We start from the raw sequence: 22500 nt of genomic DNA on the forward strand, positions 1-22500 counted from the left end.
TCCCCCTGCGCGGACTTTATGAGCCCCGCCCTCTCCCAGAGGCCCCACGGTGAACAGGAAGGGGCTCCCAGGGACGTGATGGCCGCCGTATTTCACGCTCACCGTGTGAGAACCCGTCTCCTTGGGAACGAAGCCTACGCTGTATGTACTGTTTTCACCTTCCACGATCTCAGCATCCAGAACCTTTCCCCCGGGACTCGTCACCTGCGCTGTCATCACCTGGGCTCCGTCTGCAGGACAGCAAAGTGAGGGCACTTCACTCCCAAGTGCACTATCTAGGGCAAGGGTACTACTAGGTCACTCATGAGTGAAGTGACTGTGAATGGTCCTGTAATTTTGTGACATCACAAACCGAGCTCATATGTAGCCCCACCCCCGAATGAGTTTAATACAGAAGTGTACTAAAGAGTGGCAGTATTCTACTCTGTGATTGGCTGGTTACCATCAGGTTTGGCGGTGAGAGAGCCGAAGCTGCTGAAGTTCTCTCGGCCGAGGAAAGAGCCGAACACGTCTCTGAACGGATCCCCACCAACCTGCCTGCTCTCCTCCACGTGAACCTCTCGCTTCGTCTCCTCTCCACGTGTTTTACTGATCTCTGTCCTCTCAGTACGCGTGTACATGTGACTGCTGCGTGTGAAGGTCCGAGTCAGACGCTCCTGAGCTGAGACCATCTGAAACCAGTTCCCTAAGGACGAGAGAGAGGGGGAGAGAACGGGAGGGAGAGAGGGATGGAAAGAGAGAGAGAGGGAGAGGGAGATGGAGAGAGGGGGAGAGTATCATTTTCTGTGTAAGCCCATTTCGGATGTCAGAAAGGGAAGTGTGTGAGGGGAAGTGTGCGAGAGGAAGTGTGCGAGAGGAAGTGTGTGAGGGGAAGTGTGCGAGAGGAAGTGTGTGAGGGGAAGTGTATGAGGGGAAGTGTGCGAGAGGAAGTGTGCGAGAGGAAGTGTGCGAGAGGAAGTGTGTGAGGGGAAGTGTGCGAGAGGAAGTGTGTGAGGGAAAGTGTGCGAGAGGAAGTGTGTGAGGGGAAGTGTATGAGGGGAAGTGTGCGAGAGGAAGTGTGCGAGAGGAAGTGTGCGAGAGGAAGTGTGTGAGGGAAAGTGTGTGAGAGGAAGTGTGTGAGAGGAAGTGTGCGAGAGGAAGTGTGTGAGGGGAAGTGTATGAGGGGAAGTGTGCGAGAGGAAGTGTGCGAGAGGAAGTGTGCGAGAGGAAGTGTGTGAGGGGAAGTGTGCGAGTGTTTGGTCCTCACTAGGGATTTTGAGGTTGAGGTCACACAGGCTGCCGACAGAGGCGATGGACGGAGCGTGTCTCCTCCTCGTGATGCTCTCCTTCATTCTCCCTTCACCTGTCACCTTCACCGTGTATGGACTTCCTGTCGGGGGACATTACCATGTAATCATTTCACCTGTCTGTCTACTTCAAAACCATACAGTTAGACAGAAAGGAGAGAGAGAGAGAGAGACAGCGAGAGAGAAAGAGAGAGAGAGACAGCGAGAGAGAGACAGGGAGGGAGAGAGAGAGACAGGGAGAGACACCGAGAGAGAGAAAGAGACAGGGAAAGAGAGAGAGACAGGGAGAAAGAGCAAGACAGGGAGAGAGAGAGACAGGAATGTAGTGAGACCTGGGATGTGTTTATCTGCAAATTTGATGTTGATGATGTAATTTCCTGGTTCAGTGGGGCAGTAGGTGACTCTACATGTCCCGTCCTCAACGTCCTCACACTTAATGTCCACTTTACTCGGCCCCTCGATGGACAGACCCAGTCCTCCATAACCTTGCAGACAGACAGACAGACAGACAGACAGGTAAACAGACAGACAGACAGATCCCACAGATTCACTTTCTTTCTTTGTTTAATTTTTTCTTTCCATCTAACTTTAACATTCTCTCCTGTCTTACTCCTTCTGTCTTTCTCTCTCTCCCTCTTTTTCTGTCTCACTTTTCCTTCTGTCTCACATTCTTCATCAGTCTTATTTTTTCCTCTTTGACTCATCTCTTACTTTGTCTTTCTGTCTCACTTTTGTTACTCATTGTTTTTCTTTTTGTCTTTTTCTTTCACTCACTCTTTTCCTGTCTCACTCTACACTTGTCTCACTCTCCACTTGTCTCACTCACCCTGTCGCCCTTTCCCTGTATCTTACTCTCTCTCTCTGTCTCACTTTCCACTTGTTTCACTCTCCCTGTCTCACTCCCCATTCGTCTCACTAATCTGTCTCACTCTCCACTTGTCTCACTCTCCCCAGTCTCACTCCCACTGTCTCAATTTCTCTGTCTTACTGTCCCCTGTCTCACTCCCACATCTCACTCTCCCTCTACCCCCAGTCTCACTCCCCCTCTGTCTCACTCTCCCCCGTCTCACCTGCGTTTCTGGTGTCCACGCAGAACTCGGCGTTGTTGAAGGTGTGAGCGTCAGTGAGTCCCTGTCCGAACGCTCTGACTCGGCTCGCGTCTCCGATCTCAGACGCTCCCACTGTGATCTTAAAGGGGCTGTTATTAACATGAGCTCCGCCCTTACGCACACTCACCTCATGTTCACCCACTTCCTTAGGGGTAAAGGACAGACCTGCAGTTCACACACACACACACACACACACATAGACACACACACACACACACACACACACAAATCAACTCATAAGTCATCACATGTATGTACATATGTAAATATGTATGCATGTACATGTATGTGTGTGTGTGTGTGAGTGTGTGAGTGTGTGTGTGTGTGTGTGTGTGTGTGTGTACCGATGTGTCTGTTAGGGAGGTGTTTCAGTAGACAGGGTTGTTCTGCTCCTGACGGAGCTCTGATGCTGGCGGTTAACGAGCTCAAATCCGTCTCATTGATCTTCAGAGAAACATCAGCTGCAGTTCCCACATTCAGCTGAGACGTCCTGAGAGAGTCATCACCTACACACACACACACACACACACACACACACACACACACACATCAGTTTGATTTCATCTCCTGACTTTGATATGCTGATATGCACAAGCCCAGTCCTCTCAGCAGAGCGCCTGAAGATACACACTCTCACACTAAACCCTAAATCTAGCCCCTAGCCCCTGGTTGTACCTGTGATCTTGGCAGTGAAGGGACTGCCGGGAATGTGTTTGCCGTCGAACTTGACGATGATGTTGTAATCTCCCGGGGCGGTGGGCAGGTAGGACACTGTGCATGTGCCGTCTTTATTGTCCTTACAGCTGATCTCAGCTTTAGATGGTCCTTCTACTGCCAGAGACAGACCACCTACACACACACACACACACACACACACACACACACACACACACAGCGTCCTCAGTGCGTTCTGAACCATGGTGAATCAAATCATGTTGAATCGTATGTGTGAGTCGAGCTCCCTCAGCCGTGTCCTTTACCTTCTTTAGCGTTCTTGGTGACGACGGTGAAGGTGGCGGGTTTGTTCACCGTGCCGTGACACAGACCGGGACCGTACGCCGTCACCATGGTGCTGTCGGTGGCGTCCACATAGAACTGCATGGGACTTCCTGTGGAGGGAATCAGACATCAGTCCTGTTTTATTTGAAATATATTTATGTCTGTCTGGATTCACAGAGATGAGACGTCTGTATCACACACCAGTTGTCATGATACTGTGTGAGTTTATACAAATCTAAAATTCCATTTAAATATCAGACTTTAGGACACTTGGTCAACATCAGTTGAGAGCTGGAGGTTGAGTGAGACGGAACCTGGGATGTGATTCCCGTCGTATTTGATGTCCATCTCGTGCAGTCCTCTCTCTGTAGGGACGTATTTCACTGTGATGGTGCCATCTTTATTGTCCTTAATCAGAGCACGGGCTGTTTTACCTGACGGCATGCGGACCTCACCTGTAACACACACACACACACACACACACACACAGTTGAACTGATTTCTGTTCTGTTTCTGTATTTCCTGTATGTAATAAATGCTAACAGGTGAACAGGTGAGGTGTGAGGTACCAGTCAGCGCTCCCTGCTGAGGACTGAAGGGGATGAGCAGGTTAAGGGGACGAAACGTGGGCTGTTTAGTGTCTATCGGTATCACGGGTTCCTTAGTGGCCTAAAGAGAAAAAAACGACAGTGTAGATTTACTTGAGAAAAACAATTTATAATAAATCAGATATAATATCTAAAATATCTAATATCTAAAATAATGTCTTATTTTACTTAACATTTCCTAATATCAAGTGCTGAGGTGTAGGGTGAAGGGAATATAAAATATAGTGTGTAGATTCAGTGTGTAGTGATGTTCACCTGTACGGTGAAGGGGAAGTGGGCGGGGCTGGAGTGATGTTCACCTGTACGGTGAAGGGGAAGTGGGCGGGGCTGGAGTGATGTTCACCTGTACGGTGAAGGGGAAGTGGGCGGGGCTGGAGTGATGTTCACCTGTACGGTGAAGGGGAAGTGGGCGGGGCTGTAGTGATGTTCACCTGTACGGTGAAGGGGAAGTGGGCGGGGCTGGAGTGATGTTCACCTGTACGGTGAAGGGGAAGTGGGCGGGGCTGTAGTGATGTTCACCTGTACGGTGAAGGGGAAGTGGGCGGGACTGTAGTGATGTTCACCTGTACGGTGAAGGTGAAGTGGGCAGGGCTGAAGTGATCACCTGTACGGTGAAGGGGAAGTGGGCGGGGCTGAAGTGATCACCTGTACGGTGAAGGGAAAGTGGGAGGAGCTGTAGTGATGTTCACCTGTATGGTGAAGGGGAAGTGGGCGGGGCTGTAGTGATGTTCACCTGTACGGTGAAGGGGAAGTGGGCGGGGCTGTAGTGATGTTCACCTGTACGGTGAAGGTGAAGTGGGCGGGGCTGAAGTGATCACCTGTACGGTGATGGGAAAGTGGGTGGGGCTGTAGTGATGCTCACCTGTACGGTGAAGGGAAAGTGGGTGGGGCTGTAGTGATGCTCACCTGTACGGTGAAAGGGCTGTTGGGAATGTTCTGTCCCCCAAAGCGGATGGTGATGACGTATTTTCCCGGCTCAGGTGCTGTGTAGTAAATGTCAAAAGTTCCGTCGTGGTTCTCCATCACGTCCATGTCGAGCTCGGTTCCGTTTGGAGTGAGAACTTTACACGTCACCTTCCCTTTCCCAGCAGCTTTAGCATCTACACTCAGTACCGTCTCCTCACTCATCTGAATTTTCGGCCCCAGACTGGCTGCTCCGGAAAAAAAAACACACAAACAATCAAAAATAAACATCAACAGTAAACAATAAACAACAGCAATAAATAATAAAGAACCATAAGCAACAAGCAGTAAGCAACAAACAACAGACAAGAAACAAACAATCATAACCAGTAAGCATCAGTATACAACAAAGAGTAAATAAAAACAGTAAACAATAAACACTGTAGAATAAAACAATAAACAATAAAAACAGCAAAAAAACAATAACAAGCAATAATAAATAATAACAAAAAACAAGAAACAGTAAACAACATTACTTTAAAAATAATAATCAATAAATAGCAAAAATGAGCAACAAACAACAACTACACAATAAACAACAAAAAATAACAACAAACAACACAACAAAAATGAACAACAAACAACACTAAACCAATAATGAGAGGTGAATGTGAGATAAATAAAGTAATTTTATTAAACTTACCGACTCCGCATCCTCCGATAGACACTGAAACACAAACACAAACACAAACACAGTATTCAACACTGAGTAATAATCACCGCTACAGCACCGTGTACGAGTTATTAAATAAATATTTATCAACCTCACTGTAAAAACAAAACTCTCAGAAATATCCTTCAAAATATCTAAAACATCTAAAACATCAAAAGATCTCCCAACTCCTAAATAAACAACAGTGAAAGAGTTCATGTTTAATTAAGATTTATTACAATTTTCAACCTTTTCAGATCTTTTGTTCTTTCTGCCAGTGACCACAGAGGGGCGCTAATGAGCTTATACCTGTTTTATCATCATTTTATAATGAAATAAATCAGATGATTTTGCATATGTTCAGTTTATATTTTATCAGTTTGTGACACTTTAAGAGAACATTTGATGGGGGAGTTGTGGCCACACCCCCTGAGCTTACTAAGATCTGTGATTGGTGTAAAGAGAGCTAGGGCCCTACTCAGTAGTGCGCACTACAGAGGTGTTGCGTTGTGAGCGTACCTGAAAGTACACACTTGCTGGCGTCTCCGGTGGGCGTGGCTTGGATGGAGTAAGGTGAGAAGGGGATGTGGTCTCCGCCGTATTTAATGGTGATGGTGTAACGTCCACTCACATCGGGGACGTAGGACACCGTGTAGGTGCCGTCCTTATTGTCCTGAATACTGGCCTTCTTTGGCTTTCCTTCAGGATCCTGCGGGAGAAACAACACACACACACACAAGCGTGGACACACACACAGACACACGCACACACATACGGACACATGCACACACACACACACACACACACGGACACACAGACACACGCACACACAGACACACACACACAGACACACGCACACACACGGACACACACACACACACGCACACACAGACACACACGCACACACAGACACACACGCACACACAGACACACACGCACACACAGACACACGTACAAGACCAAGAACATTACATTAGAATAGTGTCTCATTAATGCACATACACACCACACACTACACACCTACACACCACACACTACACACTACACATCACACATCACACACTACGCACTACACATCACACACCACACACTACACATCACACACTGCACACCTACTCACCACACACTACACACTACACATCACACACCACACACTACACACTACACATCACACACTGCACACCTACTCACCACACACTACACATCACACACCACACACTACACATTACACATCACACACCACACACTACACATCACACACCACACACTACACATCACACACTGCACACCTACTCACCACACACTACACACTACACATCACACACCACACACTACACACTACACATCACACACCACACACTACACACTACACATCACACACCACACACTACACACTACACATCACACACCACACACTACACACTACACATCACACACTGCACACTACACACTACACATCACACACTGCACACTACACACTACACATCACACACTGCACACCTACTCACCACACACTACGCACTACACATCACACACCACACACTACACACTACACAACTACACACTACATACTACAAACTCACCAATATCTGTACGGTCAGTAGCCCCTCTCCCGCATCACGGGCGTCGATGGTGAACTCCACTGGTATACTCGCTGCCACGCCCGCCGAGTCGAGACCTGGACCACTTGCACGAACCTTACTGGCATCATGAGTTGGCCCGGAGTGGACTTTAAATGGACTATAACACACACACACACATCAGATTACACACATACACACATACACACACACACACATACACACATACACACAATACCCTACAATACAGACCTGCGTGGGACGTCCTGGTTTGCGTATTTAACACACACTGTGTACGGTCCCTCCTGAGCAGGTGTGTATTTCGCTGTGTGTGTGCCATCACCTTTACTGAGAACACTGACCGGTTCTGTAGCACCTGTTGCACACACACACACACACACACACACACACACACACACACACACACAATGAAACCATCTCCCTCACTACTGCCCCTACAGGACAACACTAACAGGACAAAAACTAAAGTTTCTGTAAAGCTGCTTTGGGACAATGACCATTGTTAAAAGTGCCACACAAATAAAACTAAACTACAACACACCACTAGGGGGTGGTGAAGAGCTGTTTATAAGCGTGTGTGTTCTACCTGTGGGGCCGTACAGCTGCACATCCAGTGCTGCATTTCCCGCTTTGCTGCAGTCCACAGTGAAGGATTGTGGGACGTTGGCTCTGACGCCACTGCCCAGTCCCGGTCCTGAACACTTCACCTTACTGACGTCCACCACGTCTTTAACAGGGACACGGAAAGGACTTCCTACTCGACACACACACACACACTATAATTAATGCTGTGAATTTGTGAAGACAGTGTGTGTATGTTTGTGCGTGTGTGTGTGTATGTGTGTGTGCGTGTGCACCTGGAATGGGTCGTCCTCCATAGGTGATGTTGATGTCGTAATTGCCTGAGATGAAGGGGACGTACTCCACACTGCAGCTGCCGTCCTTGTTGTCTTTACACAGCATTTTAGCCTCAGATGTGCCCTCGATAGTGAGACCCAGCCCTCCTGTCCCCGCCCCCCTGAGGAAGGAGTGAGAGAGAGAGAGAGAGAGATAATGAGGAAATAGATGAGTGTGTGTGTCCTAAATCTTATAGCACCTTTATCCATGTCCACTTGGTGGCCATATTAAGGGACACTCCACTGCTTGAATGAAGGAAACAGTATGAGATTGCAGCTTGGCCTTCTGGGTAAATCAGATTACCTAGCTAAGCTAATGTAGTGCACTTCACTCAGCTACGTAAGATGGCTGCTAAGGGGGACTGGAGAAGAGGAAAACAGTATGTGTGTGTGTGTGTGTGTGTGTGTGTGTATGTGTGTGTGTGTGTACCTGGTCTCCACAGTGAAACAGTTAGCTTGGTTGACGAGGCCGCTCTCCAGTCCGGGACCAAACGCTCGAACCCGTGTTGGGTCACAACCTTCTACCACTGACACGCGGAACGGACTGTTAGGAACCATCACGTCATCGTACAACACCTCGATCAGGTGCATACCTGCACACACACACACACACACACACACACACACGCACACAGACACCAGCATGATTTGTTTGCTGTGAGTTTATGATGAACTTATTTATAACAATGACCTGAGACTTCTGGGCTTTAATGGGATTCAAAGACACACACACACACACACACACACACACACAGACACACACACAGACACACACACACACACACACACACACACACACACACAGAATTCTCTTAGCTCTTCTATTTATAGTGAATGTATTTCTGTTCCATCATCATTCACTCCACAGCCTGAAATCTCTATCTGTCTGCATTCATACACACACACACACTGCACCTGTTCTCTCTAAAAAGACGGAGACAGACAGCTGTTGTGCTTGTCATTGTGTGTGTGTGTGTGTGTGTGTGTGTGTGTGTGTGTGTGTGTGTTTCTATTAGTCTTTGCTTCTAGTTCACTTAATTCAGAGTTCCAGTAGACCTAGTGGTTCTCTGGCTGCAGTCATTGCCTACCTGTCTCACTCCATCTGTCTCACTCCATCTGTCTCACTCCACCTGTCTCACTCCATCTGTCTCACTCCACCTGTCTCACTCCACCTGTCTCACTCCACCTGTCTCTCTCTCTCTCCCTCTGTGTTAATTAAATAGTAAATAATTAAATTGATAAATAAATAATTGTGAGTGATGAGCGTACCGTCCTGGAAGGCGGTGTACTCTACCCTGTACGTCCCGTCTCCTTTATCTGTGATGTAGGCGTCTGTGATGCTGCCTGATGGACTGACGATGCGTACTGTCACATGATTTCCTCCCATTTTGGTCAGCGAGCGAGCATCCACGATGAAATGTGTGCTCACTTCTCTCAGAACCCCTGCGCGCACACACACACACACACACACACACACACACACACACACACAGGATTAATCGTAGAAGCCGTTTATATTCTCGATAACACTTGTGATAAATGTCTGATTAATAAAATTTGAGGAGAAAACAGTCAGGCTTTAGGACCCAGAGTTCAACTCACCTGTAGGCTCCACCCCTGGTCCATATACCTTCACACCGCTGGTGTTGACGGCAGGTTCCACCTGCAGGCGTATGGGGCATTTTGGCACCATGTGCCCCCCGTAGCGGATGCTGATGGTGTAGGGTCCATGTGAGGGGGGCGTGTAGGTGACGGAGAATGTTCCGTCGTTGTTGTTGTAGATGTGAACCTCGGCTTTGGCTCCAGAGTCGGATACGATCTCCACAGTGAGCTCGGCGTCTCCGGCGTGGCTGCAGTCCACTGTGAAGGATGCCACACTCCCCGCGATGGCCCGCTCCAGCCCCGGTCCGCTCGCCACCACCCGGCCCGCATCCAGCGCCGGACGCACCCTCGCCACGAAGGGAGAACCGGGCACGTGGGCGCCGCCGAACAGGATGTTGATGCTGTAGTCTCCGGGTTCAGTGGGCAGGTAGGACACAGAGCAGGTTCCATCTCCGTTATCCTGACACTCGATTTTCGCCTCACACGGACCTTCAACCGTCAGACCGAGCCCGCCCACTCCCGCGCCCTTAGTGTCTATGGTGAACGGAGCCGGTTTACCCACAATGCCTCCCTGCAGGCCGGGACCATACGCACGCACCTGAGGAAGAACCACGAGATTCAGGAGAACGTTCAGCACAACAACGCTGTGTCTATTTCATACTGTACATACCCTATATAGTGAATGGTGTGTGTAGTTTGGGGCGCACCGATAGTCGATTACTGACTGTGTTTATGTAGTCTACATAGTGAATAGGGCTTGTGGATTAGGACACACCCACAGGGGATTAGTAACTGTGTGTATATACACTATATAGTGAATAGGGTGTGTGATTTGGGATGCAACTCATACCTTTGAGGGATCAGCTGGCATGAGAGCCTCCACAGTGAAGGGACTTCCTTGTACGGGGTTTCCATCATAGCTGACATCCACTTTGTAGGGTCCCTCCTCAGGGGGAATGTACTTCACGCTGGTTTCCTCTTTGGCTCGGTCCGTCTCTAACTTGCAGGGAATCGGTCGTCCGGATGGAGAGACCATCTTCACACCGACCCCGCCCTGTCCGCCTGCTCCCTGTGTGTTCACCGTGAACTCCTGATCCTTCCCAACCTCCACCTCTGAGACACACACCCACACACACACCAAAATAAGACCTCACTATCTAACACACTCCTAATATTATCCATTCAAATTCCCAACCATGAGCAAAACACTGAAACCGTTCAAATGAGACGCTATGAATGATGCTAAATTCAGCTAGTCATGCTATAGGATTTTCAGTGTATTATTGCCATTAAGCTAACAATAGCATCCCTTCCGATAACTACCTAGCATATTAACAAACAATCAAATTATAGTTATTTTTACTAATAAAAATAACCAGTGTGTCACTTCACCATAAGAAACATCACTTATGGAGTAAAAATGTGTCTTATCAATTTATCCTTTTTTCATCTTAATGATGTTCCTATATTAGAGACTCAGATGCCTCTAAAACTGACTAGCTATCACAGTGTAATTAAAACTATTATAAATTCAATGGGTTTGTGGTGAAAACCAAGAGAACCCAGCTGCTAGGAAACTGGAAAATATGGACACCAAATGACCCTCTTCACTACTGCTAATGAGGCTAACAACTTAGCTAGCTAGCGTGTTTAGTGTTAAGTGTTTATACAGACAGTGTGATGACAGTGATAGTGGAAATGAGACAGAACCATCCGGAACATCAACATTTACCTCAGATATGTTGATAAATTTCAAAGAAAAGAGTCAGAACAACTAAAATCAACCGCTAATTCAACCACTAACACATGTTCTGGAATATTCCGAGACATGAATGCTGAATAAACTCAACAAAAAAAGCCTGAAATTAGGCCAACTATTATACTGTGTAATAACCACTAGTAATATAGAGAGTTTATGAGACACTCACTCTTGTCGAGACCTCGAACTCGGACTTTGTTCAGGTCCAGTGGAGGAGCGACAGTGATGTTAAAGGGGCTTTTGGGAACCGGTTCTCCTCCATAACTCACTGAGATACTCATATTACCCTGTGATTACACACACACACACACACACACGAACGCTCTAATAGTGATGTTATATAACCTGCTATGTTCATTAGCAGCTAGCTAACATTCAGGTGTTATATCTGCAGGTGTTTACACTCGGCCGTCTCTCACCTGCTGAAGCGCCGTGTATTTGACGGTGTAGGAGTAATCATGATTATCGATGATCTCAAAGTCCTTCACGGCGTTTCCTTTCTGCCCCGTGCTGAAGTGAACCTCAGGCTTCGCCTTTCCTGCTCCCTTGGTGTAAATGGTGAAATGGGTGGGCGTGGCCACCTGAACACCTGTACAGTGACTGATAATCAGATTTATGTGCACTTCCACTCATGTCTAGTTAGTGTGTCAGGTCCACCCTGCATACTCTGTACACCTTCTGACCCTCTTTGTTTTCCATTTCCCTTATATGGTCATTGCTTCCTGTTCTCATTAACTCGTTAGCATGACTCGCCTGTTTTGTTGAGTCCCGGTCCCTCTGCTCGCACTTTCCCAGCATCGTGAGAAGGTTCCACTTTCACCTTGAACGGGCTGCTGGGAATTTCCTGCATTAAACACACAGAGAGATTATTTTACAGATTTGAGCAGATTATTTTTATTTTTATTTTTCACTTTTTTTTTTTTACAAAAATAATCTACATTTTCTACGTTCTGCTCTACATCATGACAATACTGAAAATGTCACTTTAGATTATTATTCTCACTAATTATTATTTTACTGCACATATAAGACATTTAAAACATATTTTGTGTAATATTTTGCGTTGTATGACGATAAGAGAAATATAGATCCATTAATTATGTAAATAAATGTTCCATTTTAAAAACACACACTGACTCTAACCCTGCTCCCGACCTGATATCTGCAAATTAGATCTACAATCTTGAACGTGACCCGACAACAGCCCGAGAACAATCTGCCCGGACCCTGCGCTGTGTGTGTAGTTAGCATGGAGTTAGCATGTAGTTAGCGTATAGTTAGCGTGTAGTTAGCATGTTGCTGTGTGTTACCTTATCAGCGAAGAGCACCATGATGGTGTAGCGTCCCGCAGCGGGAGGTGTGTATTTCACAGTGAACGTGTCGTTGTCGTTCTTGATAATGTCGAAGTCGATGTCTACCTCAGCCGGCCCGATCACGCCCGCCGCACACTTTATCCCGATGCTCACATCACCTGCACAAACATCGCCACAACGTTCATTTACAAACATCACAACAACAAATACAAAACCATCAGAGTCAAACCAAGCTCTTTTAAATGTGGAACGTTTTCTGGTCAAATTAGATTTCTGTTACGGAGACGCTGGACTTCGTTTACCATTTTTTAATGAAGTTGTGTGTAAAATGTTTTTGTGGATAAACGCAAATAAAAGTTTCTGATTTTCTTTATACTCATGTGTATGTTGATAAACTTCAATCAGCCATAAAACGTGTTCATGAAACAGCAGGTTTACATTTAGCCACGCCCACAAAATACTATACAAGCTCACAGTGAAACATTTTGAAAACGACAAAATGGCGAATGAACGGTGAAAGAGCGGCGTGCGTTAAATCTTCCGGTAATGCAGCTCAGCCACTGCAGCGAGTCGGTTACCACAGACACACACTAACTCCTCTTATTTTATGGGGCGCCATTACTTTTGTCCTGACTGAGTGAGCATGGGGAGATTTTAGAACTCCATTTTCATCAGTATTATTTATACTGAGAAGAAGAGAAGACGAGTCAAATGTAGAATTAAGTGTGCACTACAGGATCAGTGAAATGAAACACACCCTGTCCGGCTTCGCTACAATCCACAGTGAAGTACGTGGGCTCGTTCGACTTCAGGCCTGTTTTCTCCACACCAGGACCATAAACCTTCACTTTATCAGGGTGACAGCCTTCACCTACAAGTACCTACACACACACACACACACACACACACACACACACACACACACAATATACTATATGCAGCATATGATACTGTATTAAGTATTAGTATTGAATAATACAAGCAGATGCTGTGTGTGTGTGTGTGTGTGTGTGTGTGTGTGTGTTCTCCTCACCCTGAACGGACTGTTAGGAATGTTGACTCCGCCCCAGCTGATGATGATGGTGTGTTTGATCGGCTTTGTGGGGATGTATACACACACAAAAGTACCGTCGCCTTTATCAGTGATCTTGATGTCAATAACACACCCTTCAGCATCCTGAATACACACACACACACACACACACACACACACACACACACACACACACACACAACACTGTCACTCTTCATAGATACATACAGTTCTCATAGAGTTCTAATAGAGTTCTAATAGAGTTCTAATAGAGTTCTAATAGAGTTCTCATCTCCTGATGTTCCTGGTGTTGTTTCTGACCTGAGCGTAAATCTTCAGCTCTCCGTTTCCGGCCTGTCGCACATCGATGGTGAACTCTGCAGGTTTATTCACAATCACTCCAGTGGGCTGAAGACCAGGACCGAACGCTTTCACCTGAGGACCACACACACACACACACACACACACACACACACACACACACACACACACACACACACACACGCATGTTAATAACACTTTATTCATAGAGCACTTTTCATACACATAGAAAAGTTCAAAGTTCTTTACAATCTAGAAGTAATATAAAATAAAATGAAGTATATATAAGAATAGAAAACAGAGGAAGGATTTATAATTAAGCATCAGATGAGACAGATCCGAATCCGCAGTAAGCTACATCGCCATGGTTACAGCGTGTTTCTCATGTGGTTCAGTGATTAATGAAGTGTGTATGTAATCAGTGTAATGAATAATAAAGTGTAATGAAGACTTTTCTACCTTCTCAGGGAACAAGTTGTTGGGCGCAGGGAGAATGTGAGCCATGAAGGGGCTGTCCTTAATGTCCTCATCGTCACAGATGACGTGCACGGCGTAGTCTCCTGGCTCGGTGGGCCAGTACCGCACATCACATGACCCGTCTCCCTTATCATCACACTCGATCTTCGCCTGAGACGGACCCTCGATCGAGAACCCTGCAGGGACCAGGTGCTGCTGTCAGCTTACAGGGTGGACACACACACACACACACACACACACACACACACACACACACACACACACACATTACTCACCCAGCGTGCCAACCTCAGTGCCGATGGCCTCAACCACAAAGTCAGCTGATTTTCCCACCACGCCCGTCTCTAACCCCGGACCCCAGGCACGCACCTTCTGTAACCCCGCCTCCAAACCAACCTCCACCTCGAATGGGCTAAAACACACACACACACGTACACACACACACACACACACACACACACACACACCAAACATTAAATATTAAACATTCATATTACACAGAAGATGTACAGCTCACTGAGTCACTGATATTCATACTAGTGAGCAACAAAGTGACAAATTGTGTGTGTGTGTGTGTGTGTGTGTGTGTGTGTGTGCATGTGTGTACGTGTGTGTGTGTACACGTGTGTGTGTGTGCATGTGTGTACGTGTGTGTGTGTGTGTGTACACGTGTGTGTGTACATGTGTGTGTGTGTGTGTGTGTGTGTGTGTGTGTGTGTGTGTGTGTGTTACCTGCGGGGGATGGGCTGTCCTCCCCATGTTATGGTAACTGTGTATTTTCCTGTAACAACAGGCTTATAGTCGCACTCGTATACTCCATCACCGACATCGCGCACCTTCACCGGCACCTCCGCTCCCGCTAACACACACACACACACACACACACACAGACTTCAGTCTCACAAACAATGTAATGATCACTGTATAGGGAGTGATGAAAGTAGTGTGCACTTACAAGGGCCTTTCACAGACACCTTGAGCTCTCCACTTCCTGCTCCTTTAGTGAACACTCGGAAATCTGCCACTTCTTTCACTCGGACACCTTTAGGCTGAAGTCCTCGCCCGGTGGCACGGCACGCGTTAGCATTGCTCGCTAAAAGAAGAACCAATCAGGTGTTACTGTGTGATGAAAATGTGTGTGTATGCAGACGGATTGTTGTGTTAGTCTTCTTCACATCGCTGAACGGCAAACACACTGCACACGAGCACAGAGAATCCTGAGAGCTCTCCATTTTATACAGCTCAGAGGAACATCAACACACACACACACACACACACACACACACACACACACACACACACACACACATACACACACACACACACACGAACACATGGCCAAAATCACCATTGTGCAAATAAAGGAACACTTCAGTCTCAAGTCTCCAGTGTTCAGTGTTCAGTCTCCAGTGTTCAGTGTTCAGTCTCCAGTCTCCAGTGTTCAGTGTTCAGTCTCCAGTGTTCAGTGTTCAGTGTTCAGTCTCCAGTGTTCAGTGTTCAGTCTCCAGTGTTCAGTGTTCAGTCTCCAGTCTCCAGTGTTCAGTGTTCAGTCTCCAGTGTTCAGTGTTCAGTGTTCAGTCTCCAGTGTTCAGTGTTCAGTGTTCAGTCTCCAGTCTCCAGTGTTCAGTGTTCAGTCTCCAGTGTTCAGTGTTCAGTCTCCAGTGTTCAGTCTCCAGTCTCCAGTGTTCAGTGTTCAGTCTCCAGTGTTCAGTCTCCAGTCTCCAGTGTTCAGTGTTCAGTCCCCAGTGTTCAGTGTTCAGTCTCCAGTGTTCAGTCTCCAGTCTCCAGTGTTCAGTGTTCAGTCTCCAGTGTTCAGTGTTCAGTCTCCAGTGTTCAGTGTTCAGTGTTCAGTCTCCAGTGTTCAGTGTTCAGTCTCCAGTGTTCAGTGTTCAGTGTTCAGTGTTCAGTGTTCAGTCTCCAGTCTCCAGTGTTCAGTGTTCAGTGTTCAGTCTCCAGTGTTCAGTCTCCAGTGTTCAGTCTCCAGTGTTCGTCTCCAGTGTTCAGTCTCCAGTGTTCAGTGTTCAGTGTTGGACTCCAGTGTTCAGTGTTCAGTGTTGGACTCCACACACACAGTCGATCAGCTGAGACGAGTTCAGCTACAGCGCTAATGTTTCTAATTAATAATGAAAGTGCATAGCCAGTAGTTTAGCCTGGAACAGTAAGTGTGTATGTGGAAATCGTTATAGCTCTGTTTCTATTTCATTTAATTCTCTGTGTCTTCGTTTCTTCTATGAAACATACACACACTCTGTTTATATCTCTCTGTCTGTCTGTCTGTCTCTCTCTCTCACTGTGTTTCTCTCCCAGTTGCTCCCTCTGTCTCTCTTACAGTCTCACTCTCTCTGTCTCACTCTCTGCTGCAGTAAGCATTAAGCATGGCGAGCGCTGCACTAAGCACAAAGCAGAGTTGGAACAGATTGAGGGGTGGCGCAGGAGCCTGTTGTGCTTGCGATGGGCGGGGCTAAGCTCAGTCCATGCCCCCTGTAGGCAGGTGGGCAGGGTTATGACAGGCTTCACCTTTAGGTTTGTGTTTCCCGGGGGGTGGAGTGCGCACTGACTGTGGCTGAATGTGCAGAGGAGGAGGAGCAGTAACTGGAGCTGGAACAACACATACATACTCACATCACTGCAGCATGGGAGGGGCTTATTCTAATTAATTACATTTATTTATTTATTTATTTATTAAGAGTTTGTCTGCAGACAGGTGGGGCTAAAGGATAAAACAACATGGCTGTCTAGATGAGAACATGTAGTGGGGGTGGTGTTTGGCGTGGTTGGTGTTGGGGGGAATAAGGGGGGTTGGTTTTGGTGAGAAAAGAGGGGTGTTGGTTGGGGCAGGGGTATTGTGTGGTAGATGTTTTTTGTTGGGGAGGTTTTGTTGTGGGTGGGTGTGGTAGTTGGTGAGGGTAGGATTGTTGGTGGTGGGGGAGGTTATTGGTGAGAGAGGGGTTGTTGTTGGTTGGGGGTGGGGTTATTGGTGAGAGAGGGGTTGTTGTTGGTTGGGGGTGGGGTTATTGGTTGGGGTGGGGTTATTGGTGAGGGAGGGGTTGTTATTGGTGGGTTTGGTTATTGGTTGGGGTGGGGTTGTTGGTGAGGGAGGGGTTATTGGTTGGGGGAGTGGTTGTTGGTGGGTGTGGTTATTGGTTGGGGGCAGGGTTATCAGTGAGGTAGGGGTTGTTGGTGGGTGTGGTTATTGGTTGGGTCAGGTTTATTGGTGAGGGAGGGGTTGTTATTGGTGGGTGTGGTTATTGGTTGGGGGCAGGGTTATTGGTGAGGTAGGGGTTGTTGGTGAGTGTGGTTATTGGTTGGGGCATGGTTGTTGTTGGTGGGTGTGGTTATTGGTTGGAGGCAGGTTCATTGGTGAGGTAGGGGTTATTGGTGAGTGTGGTTATTGGTTGGGGCGTGGTTGTTGTTGGTGGGTGTGGTTATTGGTTGGGGCGGGGTGGTTGATGGGTGTGGTTAGATAGATAGATAGATAGATAGATAGATACTATCTTGATCCCCAAGGGGAAATTCAAGGTCCCAGTAGCTCAAGACATCACACACAATACAACATACAATAAAGTATAAGCAGGATGCTAAAAGAATAACTAATAAAGAATAGTAAAATATACCAAATCAAGGATCCACAGACTGGGAAATAGAGGTAGGGGTTGAACATGTGGGCTAATATAGTCCATAAACAATGTAAACAGTGTAAACAGTAAAATAGTCACACAGTTGGCCAGTACACAACATTGTTGTAAGAGGTCATGGAAGTGTATGAGAATATATGAAAAGGTGAAGAGGCAGATAGACTATGCAGAGAAGTCTATCTCACTTCTTCCTTTAAGTGAAGCATTGAAGAGTTGTATAGCCCTAGGGACAAAAGACTTCCTCAACCTGTCAGTTGTGCATGGCAGTGAGCATAGCCTCCAACTGATCAAGCTCTTTCGCTTTATGATAGTGTTATGGAGTGGATGACAGTCATTGTCCAAAATATTAATCAATTTGCTCAAGGTCCTTTTGTCTGACACCGAAGTGATACACTCCAGTTCCACTCCCACAACAGAGCCAGCTTTCCTTACCAGCCTGTCCAGTCGTCCAGCATCCTTCTTCTTAATGCTTCCTCCCCAGCATACCACAGCATAGAAGAGGACGCTGGCAACAACAGACTGGTGGAACATCCAGAGGAGCTTGCTGCAGACATTAAAGGACCGCAGCCTCCTCAGGAAGTACAGCCTGCTCTGCCCTTTCTTGTAGAGTGCTTCAATGTTGAATGACCAGTCCAGTTTATTGTCCAAATATATTCCCAGATACTTATAAGTGTTTACCACCTCCACCTTTATCCCCTCAATAGTGACTGGCAGCAGAGCAGGCTTAGACTTCTGGAAATCTACCACCATCTCCTTGGTCTTAGCAGTGTTGAGTTGTAGGTGGTTGAGTTTGCACCATTGCACAAAGTCCTCCACCAGGCTCCTGTACTCCTCCTCCTGCCCATCCCTGATATGCCCCACAACTGCAGTATCATCCGAAAACTTCTGCATGTGGCATGGTGCTACTGATCACAGTGTCAGAGAGGCAATTCTTCAGTCTGATGATCTGTGGCCGCTCTGTCAGATAGTCTGCAATCCAGGATACTAGGTGAGCATCCACACCCATCTGCAAGAGCTTGTCACCCAGTCTGAGGGGTTGAACGGTTGAACGGTATTAAAAGCGCTGGAGAAATCAAAGAACATGATTCTCACAGCACTTTTCCCCTTGTCCAGGTAAGCATGCATCCTGTGCAGGAGATATGTGATGGCATTGTCCACGCCCACTCTCTCCTGTATGCAAACTGTAGCGGGTCTAGTACAAAACGTACCTGGGGTCTAAGTATCCCCAAAACCAGCCGCTCCATGGTCTTCATCACATGTGATGTTAGAGTGATTGGCTTGTAATCATTAAGTTCACTTGGATGTGACTTCTTGGGGACAGGGATAAGACATGATGTCTTCCACAATGTTGGAACTCTTCAAGACGAAGACTCAGGTTGAAGATGTGCTTCAGTGGCTCCCCCAGTTCAGAAGCACAGACCCTGAGCAGCCTTGTACACAGTCTGTCAGGCCCGGCTGACTTCCTGGGACGGAGTTTCCTCAGCTGTCCTTTTATTTGATCAGCCGTGATTATATGGGGGAAGAGGAGAGGAAGAGGGAAGAGGGGAGGGGATGGGTGCGCCTGCGGGAGGTGTCTGGTGTCTGAAGACTGGTGACTAGTGACCAACGTCGGTGTAGTCACATTGTTCATTGTCACCTTGTGGGGGAAGAATACATCAGCCTTTGATGGTGGGGCTACGTGGTGCACCGAAAGTGAGGGGGGAGGTGTGAGTTGAACAGGCAAGCAAGCACGAGCAGTGTCTGAATCAGCAGAGGGTAGTGGACAGTCCACTGCCATTGAAGCTGGAACAGGGCAGTCGAACCAATTGTAAAAGTGGTTCAACTGATTTGCCCTATCCAGGTCTCCCTCCACAGAGCTACCACTCTTCCTCAGTCCAGTGACGGTCTTCATTCCATCCCAGACCTCCTTCACATAGTTCTCCTGCAACTTCTGTTTCATCTTCTTTCTGTATTCCTCCTTAGCCTCTCTCAGCCTGGCTTTGAGTTCCCCGTGTACGCGCCTCAGCTCTGCCTGATCCCCCTCTCTGAACGCCATCTTTTTCCTATTGAGAAGGGTCTTGACATTGCTGGTTATCCAAGCCTTGTTGTTTGGAAAGCAGCGTACAGTTCTTGTGGGAACAACTATGTCCATACAGAAGTTAAAGTAGTCAGTTGTACAATGTGTGACCTCCTCCAAATCCTCTCCATTTTGTAGCACGCTCCAGTCAGTGGACTCAAAACAGTCTCTCAAAGCCTCATCCACTCCCGTTGTCCACTTCCTGAAGGTGCGAGTGACAACCGGTAGCCTTTGTACTTTTGGTTTGTACAATGGTTGAAGATAAATGAGGTTGTGGTCTGATTTTCCCAGTGGGGGTAGGGGGTTGGCACTGTATGCATCCCTCACGTTTACATACATGAGGTCTATTGTCCTGTTCTTCCTGGTTGGGCAATCAACAAACTGGAAGAAATTAGTGAGGGTAGAATCCAGTGTTATAGGGTTGTAGTCGCCAGAGATCGCAAAAAAAAGCATCTGTGTGTTGAGTTTGGAGCCTTGCAATTGTAGAATGAATGACATCACACGCCATGTCCGGAAGGGCTCGTGGCGGAACGTAAACACAGACAACAATGGCATGCGAAAACTCCCTCGGCATGTAGTACGGTCGAAGACTAACCACCATTAACTCCACATCCTTACAACATACAGTCTCTTTAACTGTAACATGGCTGGGATTGCACCATCTGTTTTTTATGTACATCACCAATCCACCTCCCTTCTTTTTTCCAGAAAGCTTAATGTCTCTGTCCAGACGAGCCACACTAAAGCCAGGCAGCTCAACGTTAACAGTGGGGGTGCAGCTAGTTAGCCACGTCTCCGTAAGGCATATCAGGCTACATTCCCTATACAACTTCAGATTTCTTACCAGGGCAGCTGGCTCGTCAGTCTTGTTAGTAAGTGAATTCACATTCCCCATCACCATCGATGGAATTGCGGGCTTGAATTTCCGCTTGAATATCCACTCTTTCTCCCGTCGTTTAGTCCTCACTTTAAGTCCCGCTCTACAGCCCCGAAAGCACCATAATTCCTCGGGGATGTTAACGTGAACATCACCAGCATTCCTCCGTAGTGCGAGCAGCTGATTCCTTGCATAAACAAGTTTGCTGCCACCAGAGCGTTTCAATAACTGATCCATATCCATAGGATAGAATGAAACACACTCCTAAAAGTGTGTAATCCTACAACTCCTAAACGTTCGAAGTAAAAAAAGTAAACAAAAGACAAAAACACACACAAAAAAAACAGAGCTACATGGATTGCTGCCACTCTCGGCAGCGCATGCGCAAACAGTTATTGGTTGGGGCAGGGTTATTGGTGAGGTAGGGGTTGTTGGTGGGTGTGGTTATTGGTTGGGGCAGGGTTATTGGTGAGGTAGGGGTTGTTGGTGGGTGTGGTTATTTGTTGGGGCAGGGTTATTGGTGAGGTAGGGGTTGTTGGTGGGTGTGGTTATTGGTTGGGGCAGGGTTATTGGTGAGGTAGGGGTTGTTGGTGGGTGTGGTTGTTGGTTTGGGGCGGGGTTACTGATGGTGAAGCACACACTCACCCTCAGAGACGTGTACTCTGTAGGGGCTGTGGGGAATGGGCTGCCCGGCGAAGTGCACTTCCACACTGTGTGTTCCTTCGGCTGTGGGTTTGTAGGTGCAGCGGAACACAGCATCTCCTTTCTTCTCCAAAATCACCTCCACCGTGTCCTTCTTCCCCTGAGGGTCCGTAATCACCACGCTAACATCACCGACTCCCGCTCCTGACACCAGCACACACACGACACCCCCATCACTCATCTATTTATTTACTCATTTATTCCTTTAATCTTTTCTTTTTATGTCTTTTATGTTTTTCCTGTCACGCTGTGTATGTGACTCACCTGCAGTGTAAATGTCGAAGTAGGTGGGTTTGTGAGCGACGTTACCCACGGGGTCGAGACCTGGACCTCGCGCCTGGACTTTATTAGGATCACCGAGAGCTTTAGCCACGTTCACCAGGAATGGGCTTTTATCAATATCCTGTCCTGCAAACAACACCTTCACCTGGAACAGTCCAGAAAACAATCCCACGCTGTCAGGGCAAGACCAGAACCCTCTCGCTACATCAGCGTTTATTCCAAAACACCAAACTCACATCTCTCTAACACACTATAGAAAGGTTTTATTATGTGAACATTAAACAGTGAAGTGTGTGTTATTATACCTTGTGAGGTCCGGCCACTTTGGG

General features: G+C 47.2%; 1 protein-coding gene across 4 annotated transcripts in view; it reads right to left on the bottom strand.

Moving 5' to 3' along the window:
* The window catches only part of LOC108269034 (filamin-C), a 35728-nt gene that overhangs the window by 6741 nt on the left and 6487 nt on the right, over nt 1–22500 (bottom strand). The window contains exons 6-41 of one of the 4 annotated variants that reach the window (XM_053682253.1): nt 22477–22500; nt 22154–22316; nt 21833–22033; nt 17137–17217; nt 15575–15712; nt 15352–15478; nt 14895–15031; nt 14602–14795; nt 14143–14256; nt 13822–13965; nt 13546–13669; nt 12786–12946; nt 12229–12319; nt 11895–12064; nt 11645–11762; nt 10567–10829; nt 9717–10314; nt 9384–9557; nt 8545–8707; nt 8076–8236; nt 7805–7972; nt 7450–7573; nt 7201–7357; nt 6137–6326; nt 5609–5632; nt 4909–5153; nt 3964–4063; nt 3709–3849; nt 3376–3504; nt 3071–3244; nt 2740–2901; nt 2357–2560; nt 1619–1771; nt 1247–1369; nt 443–685; nt 1–230 (exon numbers count right to left, since the gene is read on the bottom strand). The exon at nt 1–230 is cut by the window's left edge and continues 34 nt beyond it; the exon at nt 22477–22500 is cut by the window's right edge and continues 54 nt beyond it. In XM_053682253.1, the coding sequence (XP_053538228.1) occupies nt 1–230; nt 443–685; nt 1247–1369; nt 1619–1771; nt 2357–2560; nt 2740–2901; nt 3071–3244; nt 3376–3504; nt 3709–3849; nt 3964–4063; nt 4909–5153; nt 5609–5632; nt 6137–6326; nt 7201–7357; nt 7450–7573; nt 7805–7972; nt 8076–8236; nt 8545–8707; nt 9384–9557; nt 9717–10314; nt 10567–10829; nt 11645–11762; nt 11895–12064; nt 12229–12319; nt 12786–12946; nt 13546–13669; nt 13822–13965; nt 14143–14256; nt 14602–14795; nt 14895–15031; nt 15352–15478; nt 15575–15712; nt 17137–17217; nt 21833–22033; nt 22154–22316; nt 22477–22500 (5913 nt within the window). Of the gene's footprint in view, nt 231–442; nt 686–1246; nt 1370–1618; nt 1772–2356; nt 2561–2739; nt 2902–3070; nt 3245–3375; nt 3505–3708; nt 3850–3963; nt 4064–4908; nt 5157–5608; nt 5633–6136; nt 6327–7200; nt 7358–7449; nt 7574–7804; nt 7973–8075; nt 8237–8544; nt 8708–9383; nt 9558–9716; nt 10315–10566; nt 10830–11644; nt 11763–11894; nt 12065–12228; nt 12320–12785; nt 12947–13545; nt 13670–13821; nt 13966–14142; nt 14257–14601; nt 14796–14894; nt 15032–15351; nt 15479–15574; nt 15713–17136; nt 17218–21832; nt 22034–22153; nt 22317–22476 lie in introns of all 4 variants that reach the window. The other 3 variants (XM_053682252.1, XM_053682255.1, XM_053682254.1) reach the window with 3 other exon arrangements.

Source organism: Ictalurus punctatus, chromosome 8 (assembly GCF_001660625.3).
Source record: "Ictalurus punctatus breed USDA103 chromosome 8, Coco_2.0, whole genome shotgun sequence".
NCBI classification, from domain to species: Eukaryota; Metazoa; Chordata; class Actinopteri; order Siluriformes; family Ictaluridae; genus Ictalurus; species Ictalurus punctatus.